General features: G+C 34.2%; 3 protein-coding genes across 3 annotated transcripts; 2 read left to right on the plus strand and 1 right to left on the minus strand.

Moving 5' to 3' along the window:
- The first annotated feature begins 553 nt into the window (after window positions 1–553).
- LOC133315138 (uncharacterized) lies at window positions 554–2718 on the plus strand. The gene is made up of 4 exons (XM_061516710.1): window positions 554–726; window positions 846–923; window positions 1031–1093; window positions 1272–2718. The coding sequence occupies exons 1-3, from the start codon at window positions 562–564 to the stop codon at window positions 1088–1090; spliced, it is 303 nt and encodes a 100-aa protein (XP_061372694.1). The 5' UTR covers window positions 554–561; the 3' UTR covers window positions 1091–1093; window positions 1272–2718.
- Window positions 2719–6906: 4188 nt separating this feature from the next.
- LOC133315129 (AT-hook motif nuclear-localized protein 25-like) lies at window positions 6907–7734 on the plus strand. The gene is made up of 2 exons (XM_061516702.1): window positions 6907–6982; window positions 7028–7734. Exons 1-2 carry the CDS (start codon window positions 6907–6909, stop codon window positions 7732–7734), a joined length of 783 nt encoding a protein of 260 aa, XP_061372686.1.
- A 5870-nt stretch (window positions 7735–13604) lies between these two features.
- Window positions 13605–20870, minus strand: LOC133315114 (AT-rich interactive domain-containing protein 5). The gene is made up of 14 exons (XM_061516679.1): window positions 20591–20870; window positions 20032–20389; window positions 19815–19948; window positions 19689–19728; window positions 18750–18802; window positions 18465–18510; window positions 17963–18055; window positions 15942–16064; window positions 15753–15804; window positions 15601–15676; window positions 14979–15045; window positions 14845–14895; window positions 14011–14103; window positions 13605–13883 (listed from the first exon to the last, which is right to left on the minus strand). The coding sequence occupies exons 2-14, from the start codon at window positions 20380–20382 to the stop codon at window positions 13779–13781; spliced, it is 1284 nt and encodes a 427-aa protein (XP_061372663.1). The 5' UTR covers window positions 20383–20389; window positions 20591–20870; the 3' UTR covers window positions 13605–13778.
- Window positions 20871–21252: the final 382 nt, after the last annotated feature.

Consider the following 21252-nt stretch of genomic DNA (forward strand, 5'->3'; position numbering starts at 1 on the left):
AATTAATTCTAGGATTGGAAGCCACATCCCACCTGTCAGGAAAAAAATTACACAAATTTATTTGACATGAGTAGAAATTTTAACATTTAAAAGTCGGGAGATGTTACTGTATCTTTTTGTTATTGTCTTTTATTATTAAATTTAATCGTTGATTTTTGTTAATTTAACAGTTATAATTTATTAAAATTAATAATTAATTAATAAATATAATCCAAAAAATTACAACTATTAGATTGACGAAAATCAACTATTAAAATTTAATAACAAGAGATAATAAAAAAAGAGATAATAACCGTAACTTCTCCGGTTTATAATGTTTTTATTCTTTCTAAATTTTTTTCCGGGCCGGGCATTCATATTCCGCGTATCTACATTGCATTGATATTGTTGGGCCGAACGGGTCCATAAAACCTCTTGCCTTTGCCAATGGTATAAGTGTCTGTCCCCCCCCCCCCCCCCCCCCCTGATGATTTCATTTTCAATCGGCAACTCTGAGAAATCTTAGGAGTAGAAACGTTTGATTTAATTAATCACATAAATCTGTAATCTGTTGGTTATAGAATGGCGAGTAGCTGGAGAAGATCGTTGGGCAACGTGAGAACCTTCTTAGGCAATTCGATGGGAGGTCTAAGGGGAGGAAGCAACCTTGCTTCTTGGGTTGTGGCTGGAACCCTAGCGTACTTTTTCTGGATCAAGCCCTCCCAAGACCTCAAGCGTGAACAACAGGTTCGTCTCTCTCTCTCTCTCTCTAATTCTTTCTCTTTCTTATTTGCAACTGCAATCACTGATTTCTATGATTTTTTTTTTTTTTTTTGAACTTTTTTTACTGTGGGTGGGTCCCATAGGAAAAGGCTGCTCTTGCCTCCTCCTCCTCGGATCCTTATCGATACGTTGAGACTCGAAAACCCATTCCTGATCCTCAAGTTCGTCTTCTTAGCACTTTTGCTCCCTCTTTAATCTAGATTGTGCTGTGCTGTGCTTATTATTATTATTATTATTATTATTATTTACTTTTTAATTTGAATTACAGGTAACGGGTTTGATATATGGAAACAAAAACAAGGATAAAGCAGCTAAGCCAGAGGATTAGCTTGTAAGTTAGTTTTGTTTGCTTACTTGTTAATTGTTGATTGTTATACAATGTACACGTTGCAAATAGTTCATGATTATTATATCTGTCTTTGCTGGTACATGTACATGTACCATTCAATTAACAATGGGCTGTTTGGGCCATGAATTATGTTGTTGATTCTTTATAATGTCCTTGGCAGGAGTCAAAATGGAAATAGTTAACAGTGAGGCAGGCATATATCGTGTTTGGATACGGGGTCAGTTTCAACTTGCCACTGCCCTTTTTTAGTTTATCTATACTGAACAGTACCATTTAGTTCATATGTTATATTGTTATTATTACTTTTGAGTTTTGAGAATCAATATCTGTAACAATCCTTCCTTCCGGAGGCATGTTATTACAATTAATAAGTCCATCTGACGTTACTTATGAAGCAGTGTTAAGGATAGTTTTTGGCTCATTGTTATGAGTTTACATCAGCGTTTATAAAGATTTAAAGAAAATTGCATTTGTAGCTCTGTTGCATTACATTCACGAGGGCTTTAAACTCTCAGTGCGTGCGTGCGTGCAGAATTGCATTTGTATTCTTGGAAATTCATGAAACTGGCATTTTGTTGATAATTATTCACCTGGTTCTTCTCTCTTTGAATTTATGCTCCCAGAATTGAACCATTCTTGTCGTTTTAAGGGAACCTTGTTTGATTGATCTCCATCTGCAATTTGCAAAATAGGCTGGTTGCATGCCAATGTGATTTGATTTCCTACTTTCTTCCCTGATCTTCAACTGTGAACTGGAAATCCAACAACCTTTGATTCCCCTTGCTGGTACAACAGTTCCCCTATGTTGCCCTTTGGATGAATTGCAATGAAATTGAATAGTGTTAGAGTCGGACATCCCTTAACTACTTCAGTGAACTTCTGTAAATGTGCAATGGGGCAATCTGTGCTGGGTCTACTGGAGACGAGAAATTTTGCCATTCCTTGTGATATCAAGTTACTTAGAACTAGTTGGGTTTACCGAATTTAATTCTTTGTCTCCTTTAGTTGACGAGTTTTGTCATGGCATAAAGACACTCTCATTTTATTGTTCTGGTTTATTGCCCTTCTATTTACTGTTTGTGACTGGTAACTCTGGTGTCCACTGGGTTTGCGCTTGGTACTACTTTTTTGGCTGGCTGAATGTGCCTAAGAAGTCTAGAACTATGATGCTGAAACAGATTTGACATCCTACTTACTCTTTCAGGATATAGTAGAAAGGGTGTCACTTGTGTTGTTGACACTTTTGCAGTCAAATTCGACTGAGCAATGAGCATAGGTGTAGATCCTTGTAATGTTGGAATGAATGACAACTAAAATACACTGAGGGTGCTGTGAATTATTGGAGAATTTTGAAAAGGTGGATAGCAAGCTTGAATGGGGAAACTTACAATGCGTAAACAGATGTTGATTTTTTTTTATTATTATTATTTTAATTTTTTTAAAAAAGAATGCATTTACTATGATGAACCAGCTGGCATTGACACAAATGCCCGTGTTCAGCCCTGTTGCTGCCTTTATTTTTGGGTTTGATATTTCTCATATTGTAGGAGGAGATAAAATTATTTCCTACACATACATAAAAGTGTGTGAGACGGTCATATCAAGAGAAGAGACAGAAAGAGAAAATATGAGTCTTGACACTTTTATGTGTGTAGGAGATAAAATTATCTCTTATTTCTTACACATACATAAAAGTGTGTGGGAAGGTCATATCAAGAGAAGAGAGAGAAAGAGAAAATATGAGTCTTAGACACTTTTATGTGTGCAGGAGATAAAATTATCTCCTATAACACGAGAAACATTAATTTCATTATTTTTTATTTAAAAAAATTATGTCCTCCCCTTTTCGTGGGCAGATGGAAAAGTAGTTGGAAATCTTCCATTTGGTCGTAAATGGTCATGTTCATTTTGAGTTACTGTTACCACAATCGATTTTCTTTTACTTTTACCGTGATCATCTATTTAGGAAAAATAATTAAAAGTTACATTTGGTTTTATTTCTCTATTTTTGTTTTTTTCCTGGGTGTTTGATGAGCTAATAGTGATTATCTTGCGCAAACTACTACTACTTTTCCTGAATGGTTTTAGAAACAGTTTGAGGTCCATTGTTACTTAACTTTTTCTTTCAGGTTCCTAATTTAATATTGGACAAAATGTTGTGCAAAGTTATAGGAGTAAAAGGTTACTCTGTGATTACGTGTATAACGTAGTACTCTTTAACAAACATGATAATAATTTTGGCATCTTGGATGTTAAACTGATTTTTCTTCTTTTTTTTCCTTTGTTCAATGGTTGCATAGCGGTTGTGCTAGGATGCTTCTGGCATTCCGTTTTGGTAGGGCTTTTATTCGTGGCTTTTTGATATTCTTTTCTTCATTTTCATCTTATTATATTTTAGTTTGTATCCAGCTATCATTTCTATGGGCAGTGATGTGAGGTGCTTGAGCGCCTAAACGCCATAGCCTCACGTATGCATGTAACCTATATTCTGAGTCTTCGGGCAGCATTCTCCCAGTGAAAATGAGAAATCTGAGAGAGAAGATCTATATATACATATTGCTGTAATGAAGACTTGTTTTGTATTTAAAACAGTCATTATAATTCTTAATAAAAAATTGGAAAAAATGTTTCTGCAGTTACTGCATATAAGTTATCTGCATTTATTCTCAAAACGACGTCGTTTTGGTATTAAAATTTTAAAAAATTATAAATATAAAGAATATTATAACCCTGAAATAAATTAAAATTACAAAAATATCATGATTTTTGTCTCAAAATGACGTTGTATTGAGCTTACTGCAGATAACTTATCTGTAGTAACTGCAGAAAAAGCGAACTCTGAAAAATTTAGTTAGCAACAAATACAAGTTAACATAATTGTCTTATACCATCAAAGCCCAGCACGGTTGGTAGATAGCTGGTTTACTTAAGCACGTGTGTTGACAGAGGTTTGATTCCTGGTCGATTTACCAATTTAATGTGATCTTCCACTTTGAAAGGATTAGTCTTCGGCTGTCGGCGTAGAATATCTTGGAAAATTACAAAATAAAAAAATTGTCTTATAAAGTTTTTCTTTTTAAGTTGATTAGGAGTGACAATATATAAATAATAATGGCAATAGGCACTCCCTTATAAAAAATGGTTCACCATGAATTTTAAGAGAGGTTTTAGAGTAATGATTTGTCTTTTTAATAAATGTATTCAGCATTTTAATTACTTAAAAAGCAATAAATAAAAAAGAAGTATTTAGGATTTTATTAAATAAAAAATACTTGATATTATTCCGAAGATTAATTTAAAACACACACATGCGCTGAGTGGGATATGTTTGAGGTGCAAAGCAATCAAGCGTTCCATGTTATACACAACTCCTATTGGTTTCGATCATGTGTTGGTTTAAACGCTTTTTCTTTCTATGCGAATCTTTGGATTCTTTATGGCCTTATCCTATTACAATGATTATTATCATGCCTAACCTCAGAATCAATGGGCTAGTGTTTTAGTGAAACTGCCTAACTCAACTCACCTGGCAACTATTCTATTTTATAGTTTTGTTCAGGGTTTGATGTGCTGATTTGCCTATCTGTATAAGCTAATTAGCACATATGGTATAATTCCTTTGTCACGAATTCAGAATTCAATGGTAAAGAAAATTTATAGTTTTCTATGGTAATTAAGAATTTCTCCTTCAGTAATCAATATTAGAGGTAAATGTGCCATGCCTTAGTGGGTAGCACCCCTTATTAGTTTTTTTTTTTTTAATAACTTTTGAGCTTTTTCTTTTTTTAATATTAAATCGTTTTCCTTTTCAGCTAAAAAGTATCCAAATTGCTTGCTTCTCATGAATGCGAATATAAGAACGTGTTAAGACAACAAAGATACTTTAAGTCGCGTTAGATCTAATAGTTGGTTTAGGTCTATATTTTATTTATATAAACAATGATAATGAACAATATTATACTTATCTAATTGTACAATTTTTGTCGTATATGTGATGCACGGATCTGACTACTGACATTGAATTTGTAAAAAAAATATTCTTTTATATATATATATTATTATTTTTTTGTAGCAATTGGTGGTGATTTGATTATTAATTAATTGTTTTTTTAAAATAATTTATTAATTATTACAACAATAATGCAAAATTATAATGTGCGTATCGCTAATTTTTTTTTTTTTTTGGTATGCTGCGTATCGCTAATTTAAACTCATTATGTTCATGAATTTATCCGGCATAAATAACATTATTTATGATAGAATACTCAGCCAGCCTGCGTAAAATTTTGTGTATGGAGCAATCCTTATCCTAAACAAGTGTTGGGTTTATATCAAATTGCGGTTGAAATTATTAAAATTGAAATGATTTGATTTGAATTAAATTAATTAATTTAAAAATTATTATTAATGTTTAAATAATTGAAATATAAAGTAAAAAAGGGGGTTTAAAGTTTAAACTGATTTGTAAATCTAATTTTACGTTTACAACATCGTAAAAAATAAATAGAAGTCATCTTGAAAAGTCAGATTATATATATAGTCTTGCCTTTTCATCTTTAATTAAAATAAGTATAATTGATAAATAAATAGGGATAAAATTGTTTTGTTTAAACAATTACAAATAAAATCAAATCTTCTAATTATCCAACTTAAATTAAAAATATTTCAAAATCAAATCAGTCCGAGCAATATTAATTCTAGTCAATTGAAACCCTGCAAACAAATATTAGACCACGGAGACCGGTGAAACACAACTGCGGTTTTTTTTTTATAATACTATTAATATATGTATATATATATATACATACATGGGGAGAGATCTTTTGACTCTAGAGTAAGACTTATAACTCTTACTCTCTATCTCAACCGTTGATTTCCGTCCATCTAACAGTTATTATTTATTTGAAATAATTAATTAATTAATTGTTATAGATAACCGTTGGATGGACGGAAATCAACGGTTGAGATGAGGAGTAAAAATTGTAAGTCTTACTTTAGAGTCAAAAGATCCCTCCCCTACATATATATATATATATATATATATATATATATATATATATATATATATATAATTTCAAACATATTAAATTATTTATTTCTCATGGAATATTTATTATATTTGACTATTTAAACGTAACTCTTATAGCACCCCTTAAAAAAAGCCTGTTGCGTAATGAAATGAATGCTCTTCTTTGACTCAATAGTTTTGTTTATTTGAGGGTTGAATGCAAAGGAACAAATGTAGTAACGCGCGGTGCATTGAGCGTGGAGAAATAGGGTCATTTCGTGGGCGGAACAGAACACCTTTTGTCTTTGGTAATTGTAATTTGTTGGGTTCTTTTCCATTCCACCATTTCATCCTCAAAACCTGCATCCCCTTCAGTTTCATTCCTAGCTAGCTTTTGTCATGAAACTATAGTATATATTAATCAGCGTTTCATTTTCCAATATATATATATATATAGGGGCAGGATATTCTTACAGAGCTAGAAGTCTTACACTCAATCTTGAGCATTGATCCACTTGTATCCAATGATTCACATTACTAAAAAATTAGAGCATGTAAATGAGATCAATGGTCAAGATTGAGAGTGTAACTTACACTGGTGTAAAATGATCCTGACCCATATATATATATATATATATATATATGTGAGATAATAAATTAGTACCTAGCTAGCTATACATTAGTATAATATTAATCGAGTGTTTGGTTTGGATCTGAATTCTGAAATCTAAAAGAAAAAAAAATAGAAAATCAGATCCCTCGGTGCTGATAAACAAGTGATGAAGGGATGGCTGGTTTTGTCCCACACTTGTTTATAAGACCAGACCTTCACCTCCAAACACCTAACAATACCACCCTCACCAGTATTCATGAACATCAACATGAACATGAACACAATCCAACACAAGACATCGATGACGACGGAGCTGGACCTGCCGCAGTATCATCCTCCACCGCCGTGCGCCGCCCTCGTGGCCGTCCTTCTGGCTCCAAGAACAAGCCCAAGGCACCGATCATAGTAACAAGGGACAGCCCCAATGCCCTCCTCTCGCACGTGCTGGAGGTCTTGGCCGGAGCTGAGATACTTGAGACCCTCTCAAATTACGCTCGCCGGCGAGGGAGGGGCGTTAGCGTCCTCAGCGGCACCGGTACGGTGGCGAACGTGACGATTCGTCAACCGGCGCCTCCTGCTGCTGGTGGCGTTGTAACCCTTCACGGGCGTTTCGAGATTCTTTCAATATCGGGAACCATCCTCCCGCCTCCGGCTCCGCCGGGTGCGGGAGGGCTGTCGGTTTATTTGTCGGGAGGACAGGGACAGGTAGTTGGAGGAAGCGTGGTGGCTCCTTTGGTGGCTTCAGGTCCTGTGGTTTTGATAGCTGCTTCGTTTGCCACCGCCATGTTTGAAAGGTTACCGTTGTCATTGGACGATGATCCTCATCATCATAACGATCAACTCCAACAACCTGCAACGTCACAGTCTTCCAACGAAGGTGGCAGTGGCAGTGGAAGCGTTGTTTCTTTCTTCAATACACCACCAGCAGCAGGAGCAGGAGGAGGAAGGAACATGAGCAAAAGTAGCTATCCGCCGCCGTTCACCTCCTCCATCGCCGGCTAACTATTTTGTGCACCCAAGCCTCCTCTTCCTCCTCCGTTCTAGCTAATATACATTAATTAATATTATGGAGCAACACATGATTTGAATTGAAAAAAATGTAAATTTAAGTGGGTGAATAATTTGGCTTGCACTGTGTTACTCTTTCCTCTTGTTAATTCAAATTTCTTGCTCCTATATATATATTATTATATATAATATCTCCTCTCTGATGTAGCTAGATAGTTTATTTATGAAGAGAATTAGCATGTGTTTAAATATTGGATCAGGTTTATGTATATCACATTTTAATTAATATTGAACGCCGAGACCCACAACAGTACGATGATATGGTTGTCTGTTGAAGCAAGTTTTGGTTTCTCTATCATGGTAAGTTTGATTAATTAGATCAGTCATCAGTGATGACCCAGAATGCAAGATTTGTTTGATAGTATTTGTAGATGTGTTTACTTTCTTCAATATGTGCCTTGCTGTTCCAAAGCACCTGGGAGAACACACACAAAGCCTGTTTCTCCTTACACATAAAACGTAAACCTTGTTCTTGCCACTGCTTTGGAAAGTGATATAGGACTTCAAACATTGCTTTTTCTTCCTGCTCTCAACTGAAAGTTTGCTGACCAAATCAAGCGTTAGACATGAACTTGAAGAATACCGTTCTTTTGACAGTTGCATATATATATATATATATGGAGAGAGAGGTTATACTGAGTTTATAGTGACGACCGGATGTAAAATTTGGTTTAGTCAAGTTTTCTCGCGAGAACACAGTCATAGTAAATATTATAACTATGTTCTCTTGAAAAAACACTATTATAATATCTAGTGCACTATGTTTTCGCGGGAGAACTTAGTGCACTGGACGGTCCAGTCACTTAATTTTCATTTTTTCCATATATATATATGGGTTTATCGTTTCTCAAACTCCGGCTAGTAAATCATAACCATACAAAGATAGATCAATGATGATAAAAGAAGAGAGAAAAATAAAGAATCATAACCATTCAAAAGTGAATCAATTAATATAAGGAAATAAATAAATAGAACGACGTAGTTTTGAGATAGCTGGAGATAAACTTATCTTAAGCTGCTTGAGAAATATTTTTCCATATATATATATATATATATATATATAGGTTTAGGGTTTAGGGGAGAGATAGACACAAAGAATAAAAATCACGAGGGAAGAAAATTGATGGTTTTTTATTTATTTTAAATAAAAAATATTATTATATGTCTGTCTCTTTCTTAAAATGAAATAAATTTAAGGATTACTTCTCTCATGTTAAGAGACAAATAAAGTGGATCCCACCAATTTTTAGAAAAAAGAAAAAAAGAAAAAAGAGAGGCACATTTTTCGAAGAGAGAGTAACATGAGAGATCCATCTTATATAGATTTTCTATAAATTTGTGCCATTTAAAATGACAAATATTTTTTCATATATATATATATATATATGTGTGTGTGTGAGACCTTGTTTCCTAGCATGTATTTTTTATATTTCGCATGATCCATTTATCTAAATAATTAATCCTGTTGTCAATTGTCTGGGTTCTTTAGAGAAACCGTATCCATACTAGGTTGAAGGAAGATACCTAGGAATTATTGGAACCAGTGTCATTGAAACTTGAAATTATAAAATTATTCATGGAGCTCACAAAAATAAAAAAATCTTGGAACTGCATCTCTTTTTGTTTCTTTAAATGGTTTGTTTTATGCCAGAATTACTTAACTGATTTCTTCAAGTTTGAGCTTTTTATGTGGCCGACCCAAACGCCAAACCCCGATAATGGGTCTGCTTTTTAGTTTCATAGTTGTCGGTATATAAGCTTTGCCATCACTTCATAATCAGCTCTGCATGGTGCACCCATATACATTTATACACGTTGATTGACCTGCGTGGGTTAATTTTTTTTAATAATTTGGTAATTTTATGAGTAATTTTATTGTGTTTGAGGCAATGATGACATGTGACATCCAAGACAGAAGCTTCCCCCTTAAGGGAAAAAAATAAAATAAAATAACAGTGACACGTACCCAAGGGAGATGTGCTAGGTCGATCGGTTTGTACCTCACATAAAAATAAGAACAAGAATAACAATTGACATTCAAGGAAGCACGCCTCTCCCTTAAAAAGATAAGATGCATTTCAGGTGACAGCACCACGCTTAAAGACTTAGATGATTTTATTCCAAACAAAAAAAAAGACTTAGATGATTTTTTAGTTAATAAGAAAACTTAATTTTTTTAAAAAAAATCAATGAGTAATTTTTTTTTTCTCTACATGAACCACGAAATTAACGGTATTCCTTTCAGCTGAGTTTCTCTCCCTCCATTAATAATTTTATTATTAGTTCTATTTTAAAAAATTCTAGAAATATAATGGAAACTACCAGATATGGAATGGGCTGGCCAAACTGTATCAAGTCTGATCACACACAGTTGAGATATGGGTTTTAGTGCTTGGTCTTGGGCCTTCAGTCAAGATGAGATCAAACTGCGTATCTGCCCTTTGCGGTAGCGCGTTAAGTCTGATTGGGAGTACCTGCGATGACACTCCGATGCTTAAGTCAGTATCAAAGGCAGGTGATGTATGTTGTTAAATGTAAAGGATGATCGTACCTGGGTGTTGAACTCTTTGTTTATATAGTAGTTATGATGCCGCCTTAGCAAGGCGGCTTGACTTCTGATTGACCAAGTTTGAGTTGCAGGTCAGTACTAGGATCTGAGTTGCCTTATCTTTGTTAGTATCTAGTTGTAGAGTCGCGATAAGCTGGAGATGTCCCTTGCTTATTGGCATAAAAGCGCGGTGAGATTGTCTTGGACGTTAAGTTTGCTTACTTGAGGAGGTTTCATCCGCGATATGGTTATCGCGGCTTGTGTGTCGCGATGAGGGCATTGCGACTTACACGTGATAGTTGTCTGTCGCGCTTGCTCTGGATCCTTGGTGGGTTGGACTTTTTCGTATGTCATTAGACCTCTATTGGGCCTATATTTAATCCGCATCATAAACTAATTCTATAATTAAAAAAAAGTCAATGTTGTTAGTTGTTACCAGAAAACAACACTAGCTAGCTTGATAATATTATTTGCATATTTTTTAATTATACACAATGCAGAACGCACAATTTATAATTATAAGCCGTGCATAATTACCAATATTTAGTTTAAAAGGAAAAAGTGAAGTGATTTATAATTAAAAAACATACGAATATTTGTTTTGTGAATATTTTTAACAGGCTAAGAGACGCGGACTAAATCAGGCTATTGATCATATATTTTATTTGATTATATTTTCGTGGTCTTATTTTTTTTAATCGGTTAACAGAATAAATTAGGTTTTTTTTTTTATAAATAAGTCAGTACACATGCCGATAATTATATTCATAACAAGTAACAGTCTAGATCAGGCTGACATATTTAAATACAAACTTAATTTTTTTAAATCAAAGCTCAGCCCGACTCGATCCATAAAAATCCCTATATACCCTTAAGACATAATTGTTTTTGCTTGCCATAAAAATTCTTTTCTGCTCTAAAAAGAAAAGTTGGGAACCCATAAAATATTATAAGTATGATGTAACCTGAATATCTGATGCATGCAAATTATAGACTTTTCCTATTTTTAAAAAGTAAAAGTCCAGACATGACCTATAGCCTATTTAAGCACGTAATTCGTAATAAACCTTCAAACTTGTAAACCCACTGTGTGGGTCTATCAAGGGTAACGTGCAAAGAAAATTGAATTAAAGCACATGATTGGCCAAAAAACAGTTGTTGATTTTTATATATAAATTATGGGTTCACTTTTTTTCATTAAATAAGTTATTTATATTGAATTCAAAATGATGTTATTTTGGGATGAAAATCAATGTATTTTTGTAATTATAATTTATTTCAGGATTATAATAGTATTTCTCATTATAATTTTTTAATTTTTTAATCCAAAATGACATCACTTTGAGAGCGAATATAGATAACTTATTTACATTCACGGTAGAAACATTAAAGCCATAAATTATTCTAATTTTTTTTATAATAGAGATATAAATAAGCCAAATCAAGAATATTTTAACATATTAGAAGGATTTTTTAAGAATTTTTTTTTTTCAAAATCAAAGCTATTCAAATCTATTGAGTAAAGGGAAGCTGTTTCTAAATCTAAAATTTTATCCTACCATAATTTCTATTCTACAATTTTTTTTAAGTCGTCGGTAAGTTAAAGATATTTATTTATTTCCATTTTGGTACGGCAATTTTTTTAGCCTTCAACTTTTTTTTCCTGATTTCCACTGCCAAATAATAAATCATTCTATTTAATGAAAATTCTCATATTCGTTATAATGTAGTAAAATCTGTAATTTCATCAGCGTGGCCAATTTGGAAATTTTATTGCTCTACTGTTGCAAAATTAGGGTTTGGATTTGTATGTTTCCTAAATTAGGATTTGATTTGTATGTCACACAGTATACGGTTTATTATACAAACCATTTGATGCCATCCTTTGCATTGAATCTGTAACATTACTCATGAATGTTAGACTTAAATTTCGTGTTGTCAGCACGAGTAGTACTACATTTACGTATTTTTCTTTTCTAAAAGAAAGTAGATTCTTTACATTTTTTCATGTATAGAGTGCACTTATTTAAAGAGAGAAAGACAGTTTTCTAACAACATAAACTTGATGTCATAATGGACATATTGAATATCATAATATTTGTCCAAAAAAATAATATCATAATATTTGCTCTGTCAAATAACTATGTTAACCGAAAAAATAAGTTCACCCTGCATGGTTGAGCAATGTTTTCAATTAGACTGACTCACATAGAAACCGTAACATATCTATTTAGTAATGAGGCTAACAAACATATGTCCTGCGGCAGACCCTGCTTAGTTTTGAGAAATTTACTACAGTTATTATTCAAAATGGTGATAATGTGTTCAATCACACGTTATATATACTTGCTTCCTACTTTAGACCAACTCCTTTGAAATTATTTACTCAGTAATACTAAAATTATAATCTTACAAGACGCCTTCCAAACCATTGGATCATTGAATAATAATCGAAGCCATTGGATCATATATATAGTGATTAGTGAAGCATTATTTTCATTATAACGTGAAAGTAATGCATTTTAATTTTCGAGTTTTTGGATGGACTCCAAATTATATGACGGTTAGGATCAGTTTGATACGGGGGTAAATTTTTTAATAGATTATGATAAGTTTGGGTAGTTAAAAAGCCAAGACGTCCTCCAATTGAGCTTTGCTCGCAACCAAACCCCAAAAATCCCAAGACTGGACTTCTTCTATGGAGCCTATTACGCCGATTGCCAAAGAGATAGTATATTTGTACTGAAACAGTTGGTACATAATACATAGTCGGCTTTATGCAACATACACTAAAAAATAGTTAACTTGGTATTCAAAGTGTCAAAAATTACCCGTCATAAAACAACAAAAAAAGATAAGAAAAACTGGCATGTAGCCGCCAAACACTAAAGAGGCATGCAGCAAAATGAACCAAAATCATACATATGATAAAAAGTTTGGCATAGGTTAAGTTCTATTAAATTTACATTTAGATTGTTGCACACTCGTATGGAAATTTTTTCTGTACACATCACACGCAATTGGAAGACGTTATACGTTTGAGATTATATTTTTGCCGCACTAACATTTTGTTCGTTTAGCATTTTCGTAGGCAACGAGCTTTTAAAGGAGTCCTCCACCTACTCGGACTGTAGCTAATTATGCACCGGCGCAGAAGTAAAAAAAAAAAGGGGGTAAAAAGTCCATTTTTTTGGTATAGTGGTAAAAGGGAATTTAACACGGGAAAATCAAGCATATTGCATTAGTGAGATTGGGGATTTTAACTAAAAATAATAATAATAATAATAATAATAATAATAATGTTGGGTAGTAGTTTCAACTAATCCAACAGGGCTGGACTAGTTCCAAACCTAACCATGCCCTGATTGTTTAGAAGATCTTAACTCCTTATGAGGAAATTTTGAGAAACCACTATTCAAGGGAGGAAAATTCATACAGCTCCCTGCTCAAAAGGAACGCGTACAAATAGGCGACCATGCAAACTAACAACAGCAGATGTCTGAAGCGGATCAATTCTTGCAGGTAAGTTCACAACCTGAAAAACCACAAATTTCAGTGAACCACTTTCCCTGAAGAAGCTAAGTAAATATTGCGGTGCTAACATGATATCCTCCTGAAAATAGCAATATATCAAGATCTCTGTGTCAAGAAGAGAGAGTTACCTTTTTGAAGGGGGTAATTCCCCATGGATTGTCAACCTGTTCTGGCAGACCAGTTATAACAAGACGTCCAACTGGATCTGATTGGACTCGCACCTGGATTCATTAAAACAAAGTCAGCAATAAATTTAGAAACCAAGGAAGCCGGAATTATAAAGGAATTTTTATTTTTATTTTAATAAAGTGAGTGAATAAGGTTGTGTCAACCCTTAGATCAATTCATGGGTTATGAACACAATTCACTTTATAAAATTAAGGGTGAATAAACCCTTGTTCATTTTAGAGATAAATGTACTTTACAGTAACCTTTTCCAATCATAAAGAAGGAGGTTATATTTACAACATCTTTTCCCTTACAACCACTTTTATGATTGTTTGATCAAAATGATATTAAATGAAAGCCGTTGATTTGATTTATATCCAACAACCACAAAATGGTTGTAAGTACAACTTCTGCCATCATAAAATACTAGTAGAAACTAATTTTTTAACATGACTAATGGCATAAAATTATCCTAAACGTATAAAAAAACGAAGGTGGCAGAATTTTCTCTTTTTATCACAAAAGAGGATCCATAAACAGCCACTATAGATCAGTAAAATTTGGAAAAAGTGATTCTACATCCTATTTTATACACTTATGTTTAAGAACCAAAATCTATTATACAACGTAATAATTCAAGGATTTACAAATTATTTTTATTAATGTCATGTTTGGATAGCTATGGACTTGACAATTAAAACCTGCATATGTACAGAATTAGGTACTTGAGTATCAAGCAAGTTTATCCTACATAAAAATAACAAAGGATAAAGACAAGGAGTCAAAGAGGTTACCTCCTCACGAAGGAGCCCAGGAACTAGTGCATACACCTCAAAACAATCCTTCTGGACATGGATACAGCAAACAGTCCAAATTTATACTTTTTTTAAAACTTTTTATTTAAAGGAAAGAAACCAAACAGACTTACAGTTTCCCGCACATTGATCTTCACCCAGTCAGCTGGGGGTCCAATGTCCACTACTGCAGTAACCAATCTACCAGATGAAAATAATTTAGCCTTGGTTCAATAGAAAAACAGAAACTTGAAACCACAGTGCATATGTATTCAGATTGAAAGTAGGGATTATAAATGGTTAAATTGATTGAGGAATCAGTAATAATGAATGGTATCCTCACTGACATTATAAGAATGCCAAAGGGTCCTCAAGGCACATTTTCTTTGTCTGTGTTTTCGTTCACAAAACCTTTGGGGAGGAAAGATGCAGATATAGAAATCTTTGGGGAGGACGAGTGCAAATACAGAAACCAAAGGGGCAGTCTCCAAGGACTTGAATAAGATATGGAAAGGGTTTATTCTTTATTTCATTGTGCTGTAAACCAAGAAATCTAATAGAAAAATAGCATTTTGTTAATTGCGTATCGGTAAAAGTAATTTAATCAACATTAGTTGTTATAATTAAGAGAACATTAAGTGGTGGCCAATACCATCAAATAAAATATTGTGGATGGAGAAGCCAACAGTAATCCAGATATAATGTATGTATGTACAGGACTATAGGGCAATTAATAGAAAAGACCCGCAACTTAACTGTCTATCTCCTTCGATATTTGCAGCTTTCTCAGCATGCTCCAAACCAGATGGTGTCTTCTGTTTATTAATCACACCTAATTCATTGAAGCATGAAGAAATGAGGTTGCAATTAATTTAGAGAACAGTTGGTGATGTTTGTGATGAGCATACCGATACTTTTGAGGTTCTTTTCACGCTTTGGTGTGGAACTGAAGTTCTTGTCCTGTGAAAGAAAATAAAATATATAAAATATGCTCTAGTGGTAGAAACATTGACACAAAATATTCATATATATATATATATATATAAAAGAAAATGATACAACGAATAAGAATGTAAACTTGAAAGGTCTCAACAGACCTTAATAACTGGCTCAGCAACCTCACCGTATCCAAGAAGGCGCTGAGCATGCCAACCTTGCATCGCACGTGCTGCCGCATCCCTTCGCGCCCTACCAGAGCCTGGAGCCTGGTAAACAGTGGTCTGCAAAAGAAACTCATTATTTGATATATACTAACAAAGAGTAGAGGAGGCAATGTTGTTACAAGCTCAAAAGTCCATGTCTTTCAAATGCTTTTTCTGTAAAACATCAACACTCTCCTTGTTTTTCAATTTGCAGGAGAGAACCAGCAGCAGCAGACCTTCCACAATCCCTATACTAGAGGCATCACAGAGTGAGGATTTTGGGGACACAGGACCCAAATCAATCCACATATGACAGCATCACCAGCAATCGTTGCAATTTCCAGCACTGTCGGCTACTTTTGGTTTCTCCTTTCCATTTTCTTAAAGTACTTAGTATGATTAACACAATGATATGAAGAATTTGAGAGACAGACTAATGATTTATCCCCTATGTAAATGATGTTACCAATTGTCAATTACACAGAAACTCTGTAACTGTATCATAGTGTTTTACCTATTTTTCTTGTTTAAGATTATAGTATTCTGCTTTTAATTTTTCTCAAAGATTCTAATCCATTATGCACTTTTTTTTTAGCAATAGCCCTTTAGTTACCAAATATTTGACAACTCACCACAGATATGGTTCCCTTATAGGCATGGTAGTCAAAACCACAATATTCCTTGTGTGACGCATGATCTTACGATTTTTCCCCCAGCAGCGATCACGTTCATGCTCAGAAACTCGTTTTGGTGGAATAGTTGTGTAAGATTGTAAGATCTTAGGATCGTTGAGTAAGATTAGAGGATCGAGGACGATCCCACTGTGCTGCAAAAAACCCAAATTTGAAGACCCACATCCACTGGACTCTAAAGACTCGATTTTCAAGACCCAATTTGAAGCGGTCGTGCTGAACCCCTCTTTTTTTCTGCTGCTGCTGTTTTGCTGGTTCAGCCACTACTCTTGAAGCAAGCAGGGTTGGGCTCTACTGCAGTACTTTGGTTCATACTCTTCTCTTATATTATGTTGTTCTGCTGCTTTTCTACTGTTATGCTTCTCTTTGTTGCTGGTTACATATATATATATATATATATGTTTTTTATTTATTTATTACGATCACACAATTTACGTGTTTCCCTCCCCCTTCCCATTCTAGGTAGGAGTTCGATTTTGACTACCATGCTTATAGGTACCAAAGCAGCTCCCATATTTTAAACTTTAAAAACAATATCATGTTTATATATTGTAAGGGAATGGGACACTACTTGTACTCGTGTTTCTGCAATATAGATAATAATGAAGATGTTATTAAGCACATTTTAATTTTGTGCAATAAAATAGCTAATGAAATTAATAAAAAAATAAAGGAAAAAATATGAAAGGAAAAGAGTTAGTATCCCTAAAATATCCCATTTTGTCCTAACAGGAATGAAATACACGGTAACTTGTTTCATAGCAAAAACTCCAGTTCTTAAAGTAGCATTCCTTGAAGATTATAAAGATGGTATTTTCGGATTTCCAACAGTTGCTGGGCTAGGTCTTTGGATACAGTGCATAACTTCTCTCTCATCATTAATCTGGTCTGTTTGATTCCTGGGCATTCATTTAGAGTTGTGAAATGTGGTCCTTCTAGTAGATGTTAAATTTCTCTTACATACAATTACAATTTGCAGTAACGAGAAATTAGTTTTTATTGATGGAAAAATTAAGTGCCAAAATTTTTTGGCTTCTGTTTCTTCTCTCTTGTGGTACAGTTCACAAGTTATTATTCACAGCAATTATTAAAAAAAAACCCATTAATTTCCTTATTCTTTCTGCTTGTACTCAAGAAAAGACCTAGGACTCTTAGAATATTTATTTTTTGTCTCTCACATGAGAGATGAGCATAAAAAGCCCAATGTTTTCATTCTAGCAGACATCTTGTTCAATTCCGGTCAAGTGAATCACATTACAAAAAAGAAAAGAACAATATCCAAACCTCTTTTTCCACACTTGTAGATTGATGGAATGATCCAACAGGGAGCTGTAGCTCTCCAATCTCTCTCTTATGCTTTTCATACTCTAACAATGCCTGTGCAAATTAAAAATTTTCAGGCACAACGGAAATCAGTAGATCAAGCAAGTGGCTGAAAAAAGGCAATAAAAGTCACAGTTGAAATCTTGGTTTCAGTTTCACTGGTGTCCAGAACACCTCTGACAAAGACAACTCAAGCCATGGGAAGGTGAAGTAGAGACAGGATTCAAACTTTTTTCTTTCTTTTACATTTAAAGAATAGGAACATGAAATAGACATCAATTCAAACTGAAACTGATGCACATGTCACCAGATATTTCAGAAAAACATTAGCCAATTCTGGTATCAACAAAAGTGTAAGTCTATCTAATTTATCAATTATTGCAATAAGAAAGTCGCAGTCTTACTGATAATTAGAGATGAGATCTATTTACTAAGCAAAAAGTCCATGAAAAATAAACATTACCTTCTCATAAAAGATTCTAAATGTCCATGAGACTGTAGTGCAAGTCCTGTGAGAGAGAAGTATTCAATATAATAATGAGCAAAGGGATATTGGTTTTGAAATGAATTGTTGAAAGAGATTTTATTTCTTAGAACTAAATTATATATGTTTATAACAAAAACAATCAGTTATGAGCAACTCAGAAGACTACAGAGTTTATTAATGACAGTAAGCAGCAGATATACGAGATGTGGGGCTATGCACGCTTAGCAAGAACTACAAAATAATAGTATGTCTAGGCCTTACTTAGGGGGGTGGAAAGACTCTCCTACTTGCCGCCACAACTTGGACGCAGTTACCTGCATATTATAATCAGTCAGTAAGATCAGCTCTGTCACCTATTATTGGAAACGAGTGACTAACAAAAAGCACAAAACATTTTAGCACCGACTGAAATGAAAGTATAAAACTTATAAAAGTCAAATAAACTAACACATAATATATGTTCGATTCCAAAATTTATAAAATAAATTGTTCGTTAATAAAAACCAAGTTACAGGACAAAAAAATTTGACAAAATTGGGATGGATCTCATGACCCCACAATAAGGAAAAAAGAAAAGTAAACATCAAATCCCATAGGTCCAAGCTATTACCAGGTATCCACAAGTAACATCAGAGCTATTTGAGCTCAGTCCTATCACATCTTTCTATTTTAAAAAAAGGGTCTTATTAGATAAATCACAAATCCGAAATGATTGGCTCTTTTTAAAGTTGATAAGATGACTCAGGCCCAGCTTAAAAAATGGTTGATTTTCACAGCATCAATTCCATTTGTGCTAGGACTGGTGTCTGGGCAATCATTTGAGTAGTGTTGGGAGTACCAACAAAAGGCACGGCCATCAAATATAAGGAAAGCATAAGAAACAGTAATATCAAAAGCATAACTCCAGCACATCTGAGATATCAACACAGCCATCAAACATAGGGAAAGCATTTGGATCACTGCTATGGATGTTTGCTAACATGTTTATTAGATTCAACATAAACATCCCTTTTATCTTACAAAAGGAATGAATAGGATTGAACTTTTGAGCAATGGCAGTAACAGCAGCCTTGAGTTTGAAGTTAACAATATATATCTTAGGCAGCAATGTTAAACTTTAGAATACAAGAACCAAGGAGATGGCCTATTAGCATGCAAAGAGATGGGCTTTCAACAATAATGCAGGAGATGGATCCATACCACATCATAGCCACCTAGTTTGATAACAGCTCTCCATAACCTACAGCCCATGGGAAAGTAAGGAAACCACTATGAGAACAGTTAAGAAACACATTCCATACTAGTATCAAGGGTTATTATACGTACTTAAGGCAATTTAGTGGCTCTCCATAAAACTTAGGAGGCTTAAATTCCAAGGACCTCTCTCTGTAGAAATTCTCCAGCTCTTTCATAAATGTTTCTCGGTCCAGACTCGTACCAGACTCATCATAATCGGTCATCTGCGGGTCAAAGGTAAGATAATTACAATCTATAAAAGGATGATAACATAATGCATTATGCTCTGATATCATACTGGAAGTACCTCAGTATCATTCAGCACGTTCTTCATTTCCCTGACATTCTTTTCTTTAGGCTTTGGAGTTATTAGTTCCTGTTGCGAAACTGTTTTAGCATCTTCAAGCTGATTCTCACAAATTATTTTGGTTTCTGGCATATGACTAGGAGTAGAATCGGCATTTTTGTTATCATCACCCTGATCAACCATTACTTGATCCTGTTGTAGCTGAGTAGTAGGGGAATTGGGAACGGGCGCGTGAGGAGAGGAATCCATATTTTGATCCTTGTTTGAATGTTGGTGTGGCAAAGTGGCATCAACAACCTCCATATCAGAATTACCATGGGAGTTACCCTCCGGTTTATCACCATCCTCCATCTCTAAGCTTATGCCCACAACCACGTAAACGTTATATTAATTATATAATTAGCAACATTTCATGACTCATTCAAGATTTATAACAACAGAATGCAGAATGACGACGACGAAGAAGGTGAAAATCCAAGCCCTAAGTTAAAATACTATATACTTCACAGTCATAGCCAAACCAAACAAGGCCTTTGAAGAAAGAGAAGCAGTAGTGTACCTTAATTGGCGAGGAAGAGGGAAATTGATCGCCGCAAATGTAGGGTTTTGGAGATGGACAATGCAAATTGCAGATGATGAATTTGAAGAAGATGAGTATGTATTTCTATTTCAAATACAAAAATCGAATTGGAATTAGAATGAATGAAGCACATGTACTAAAGTATAGTTCAATTACTGTCTTCAAAATTAAACGCCATATCCACAATTCGCTCTAATATTTCACCTAACCGATGGGATGGGGCTTCGGAAACAATTACCCAACGGCGGTTAAGTTAAATGGCACCACCTCTACCTCCACTACAGAGACATCGACTCTACTGGATTTGTTTCTCGCTTGTCAAAAGACCATCTTACCCCCTTCTATGTGCATTTTTCCTTCCACGGCACATGTTTGATTTATGGATAATTTTATAAAAAAATTTAAATCCTTTTATATTTAGGACTTGTTTGGAGTACCTGCTAAAGAAGATAGGATATGATAACTTATCATATCTTACTTTTATCTCTTGTTTGGTGGGTCAATCAGATATGATTAGTTTTTTCTATTGTCTCATTTTATCCTATCCAATATATGATTTCTTATCCTATGAGGGAGCTGAGTTAGGATTCAACAGGATATGATACAAATATTGAATACCCAATATATTCCCACGCTATACA

This window comes from Gastrolobium bilobum, unplaced genomic scaffold (genome assembly GCF_033153095.1).
Source record: "Gastrolobium bilobum isolate Gb01-03AN ecotype WA unplaced genomic scaffold, APGP_CSIRO_Gbil_v1 utg8583, whole genome shotgun sequence".
Taxonomy (NCBI): domain Eukaryota; kingdom Viridiplantae; phylum Streptophyta; class Magnoliopsida; order Fabales; family Fabaceae; genus Gastrolobium; species Gastrolobium bilobum.

Bases quoted from the DNA above. Each gene is read 5' to 3' on its own strand.
- LOC133315138 (XM_061516710.1), top strand. From the start codon at position 562: ATGGCGAGTAGCTGGAGAAGATCGTTGGGCAACGTGAGAACCTTCTTA. The intron at 727-845 runs GTTCGTCTCTCT...TGGGTCCCATAG, and splicing joins ACCTCAAGCGTGAACAACAG to GAAAAGGCTGCTCTTGCCTC. The intron at 924-1,030 runs GTTCGTCTTCTT...TTTGAATTACAG, and splicing joins AACCCATTCCTGATCCTCAA to GTAACGGGTTTGATATATGG.
- LOC133315129 (XM_061516702.1), top strand. From the start codon at position 6,907: ATGGCTGGTTTTGTCCCACACTTGTTTATAAGACCAGACCTTCACCTC. The intron at 6,983-7,027 runs GTATTCATGAAC...ATCCAACACAAG, and splicing joins TAACAATACCACCCTCACCA to ACATCGATGACGACGGAGCT.
- LOC133315114 (XM_061516679.1), bottom strand. From the start codon at position 20,382: ATGGAGGATGGTGATAAACCGGAGGGTAACTCCCATGGTAATTCTGAT. The intron at 18,056-18,464 runs GTAATGTTTATT...TAATTTGCACAG, and splicing joins TTAGAATCTTTTATGAGAAG to GCATTGTTAGAGTATGAAAA. The intron at 13,884-14,010 runs GTAACTCTCTCT...GTGGTTTTTCAG, and splicing joins GAATTACCCCCTTCAAAAAG to GTTGTGAACTTACCTGCAAG.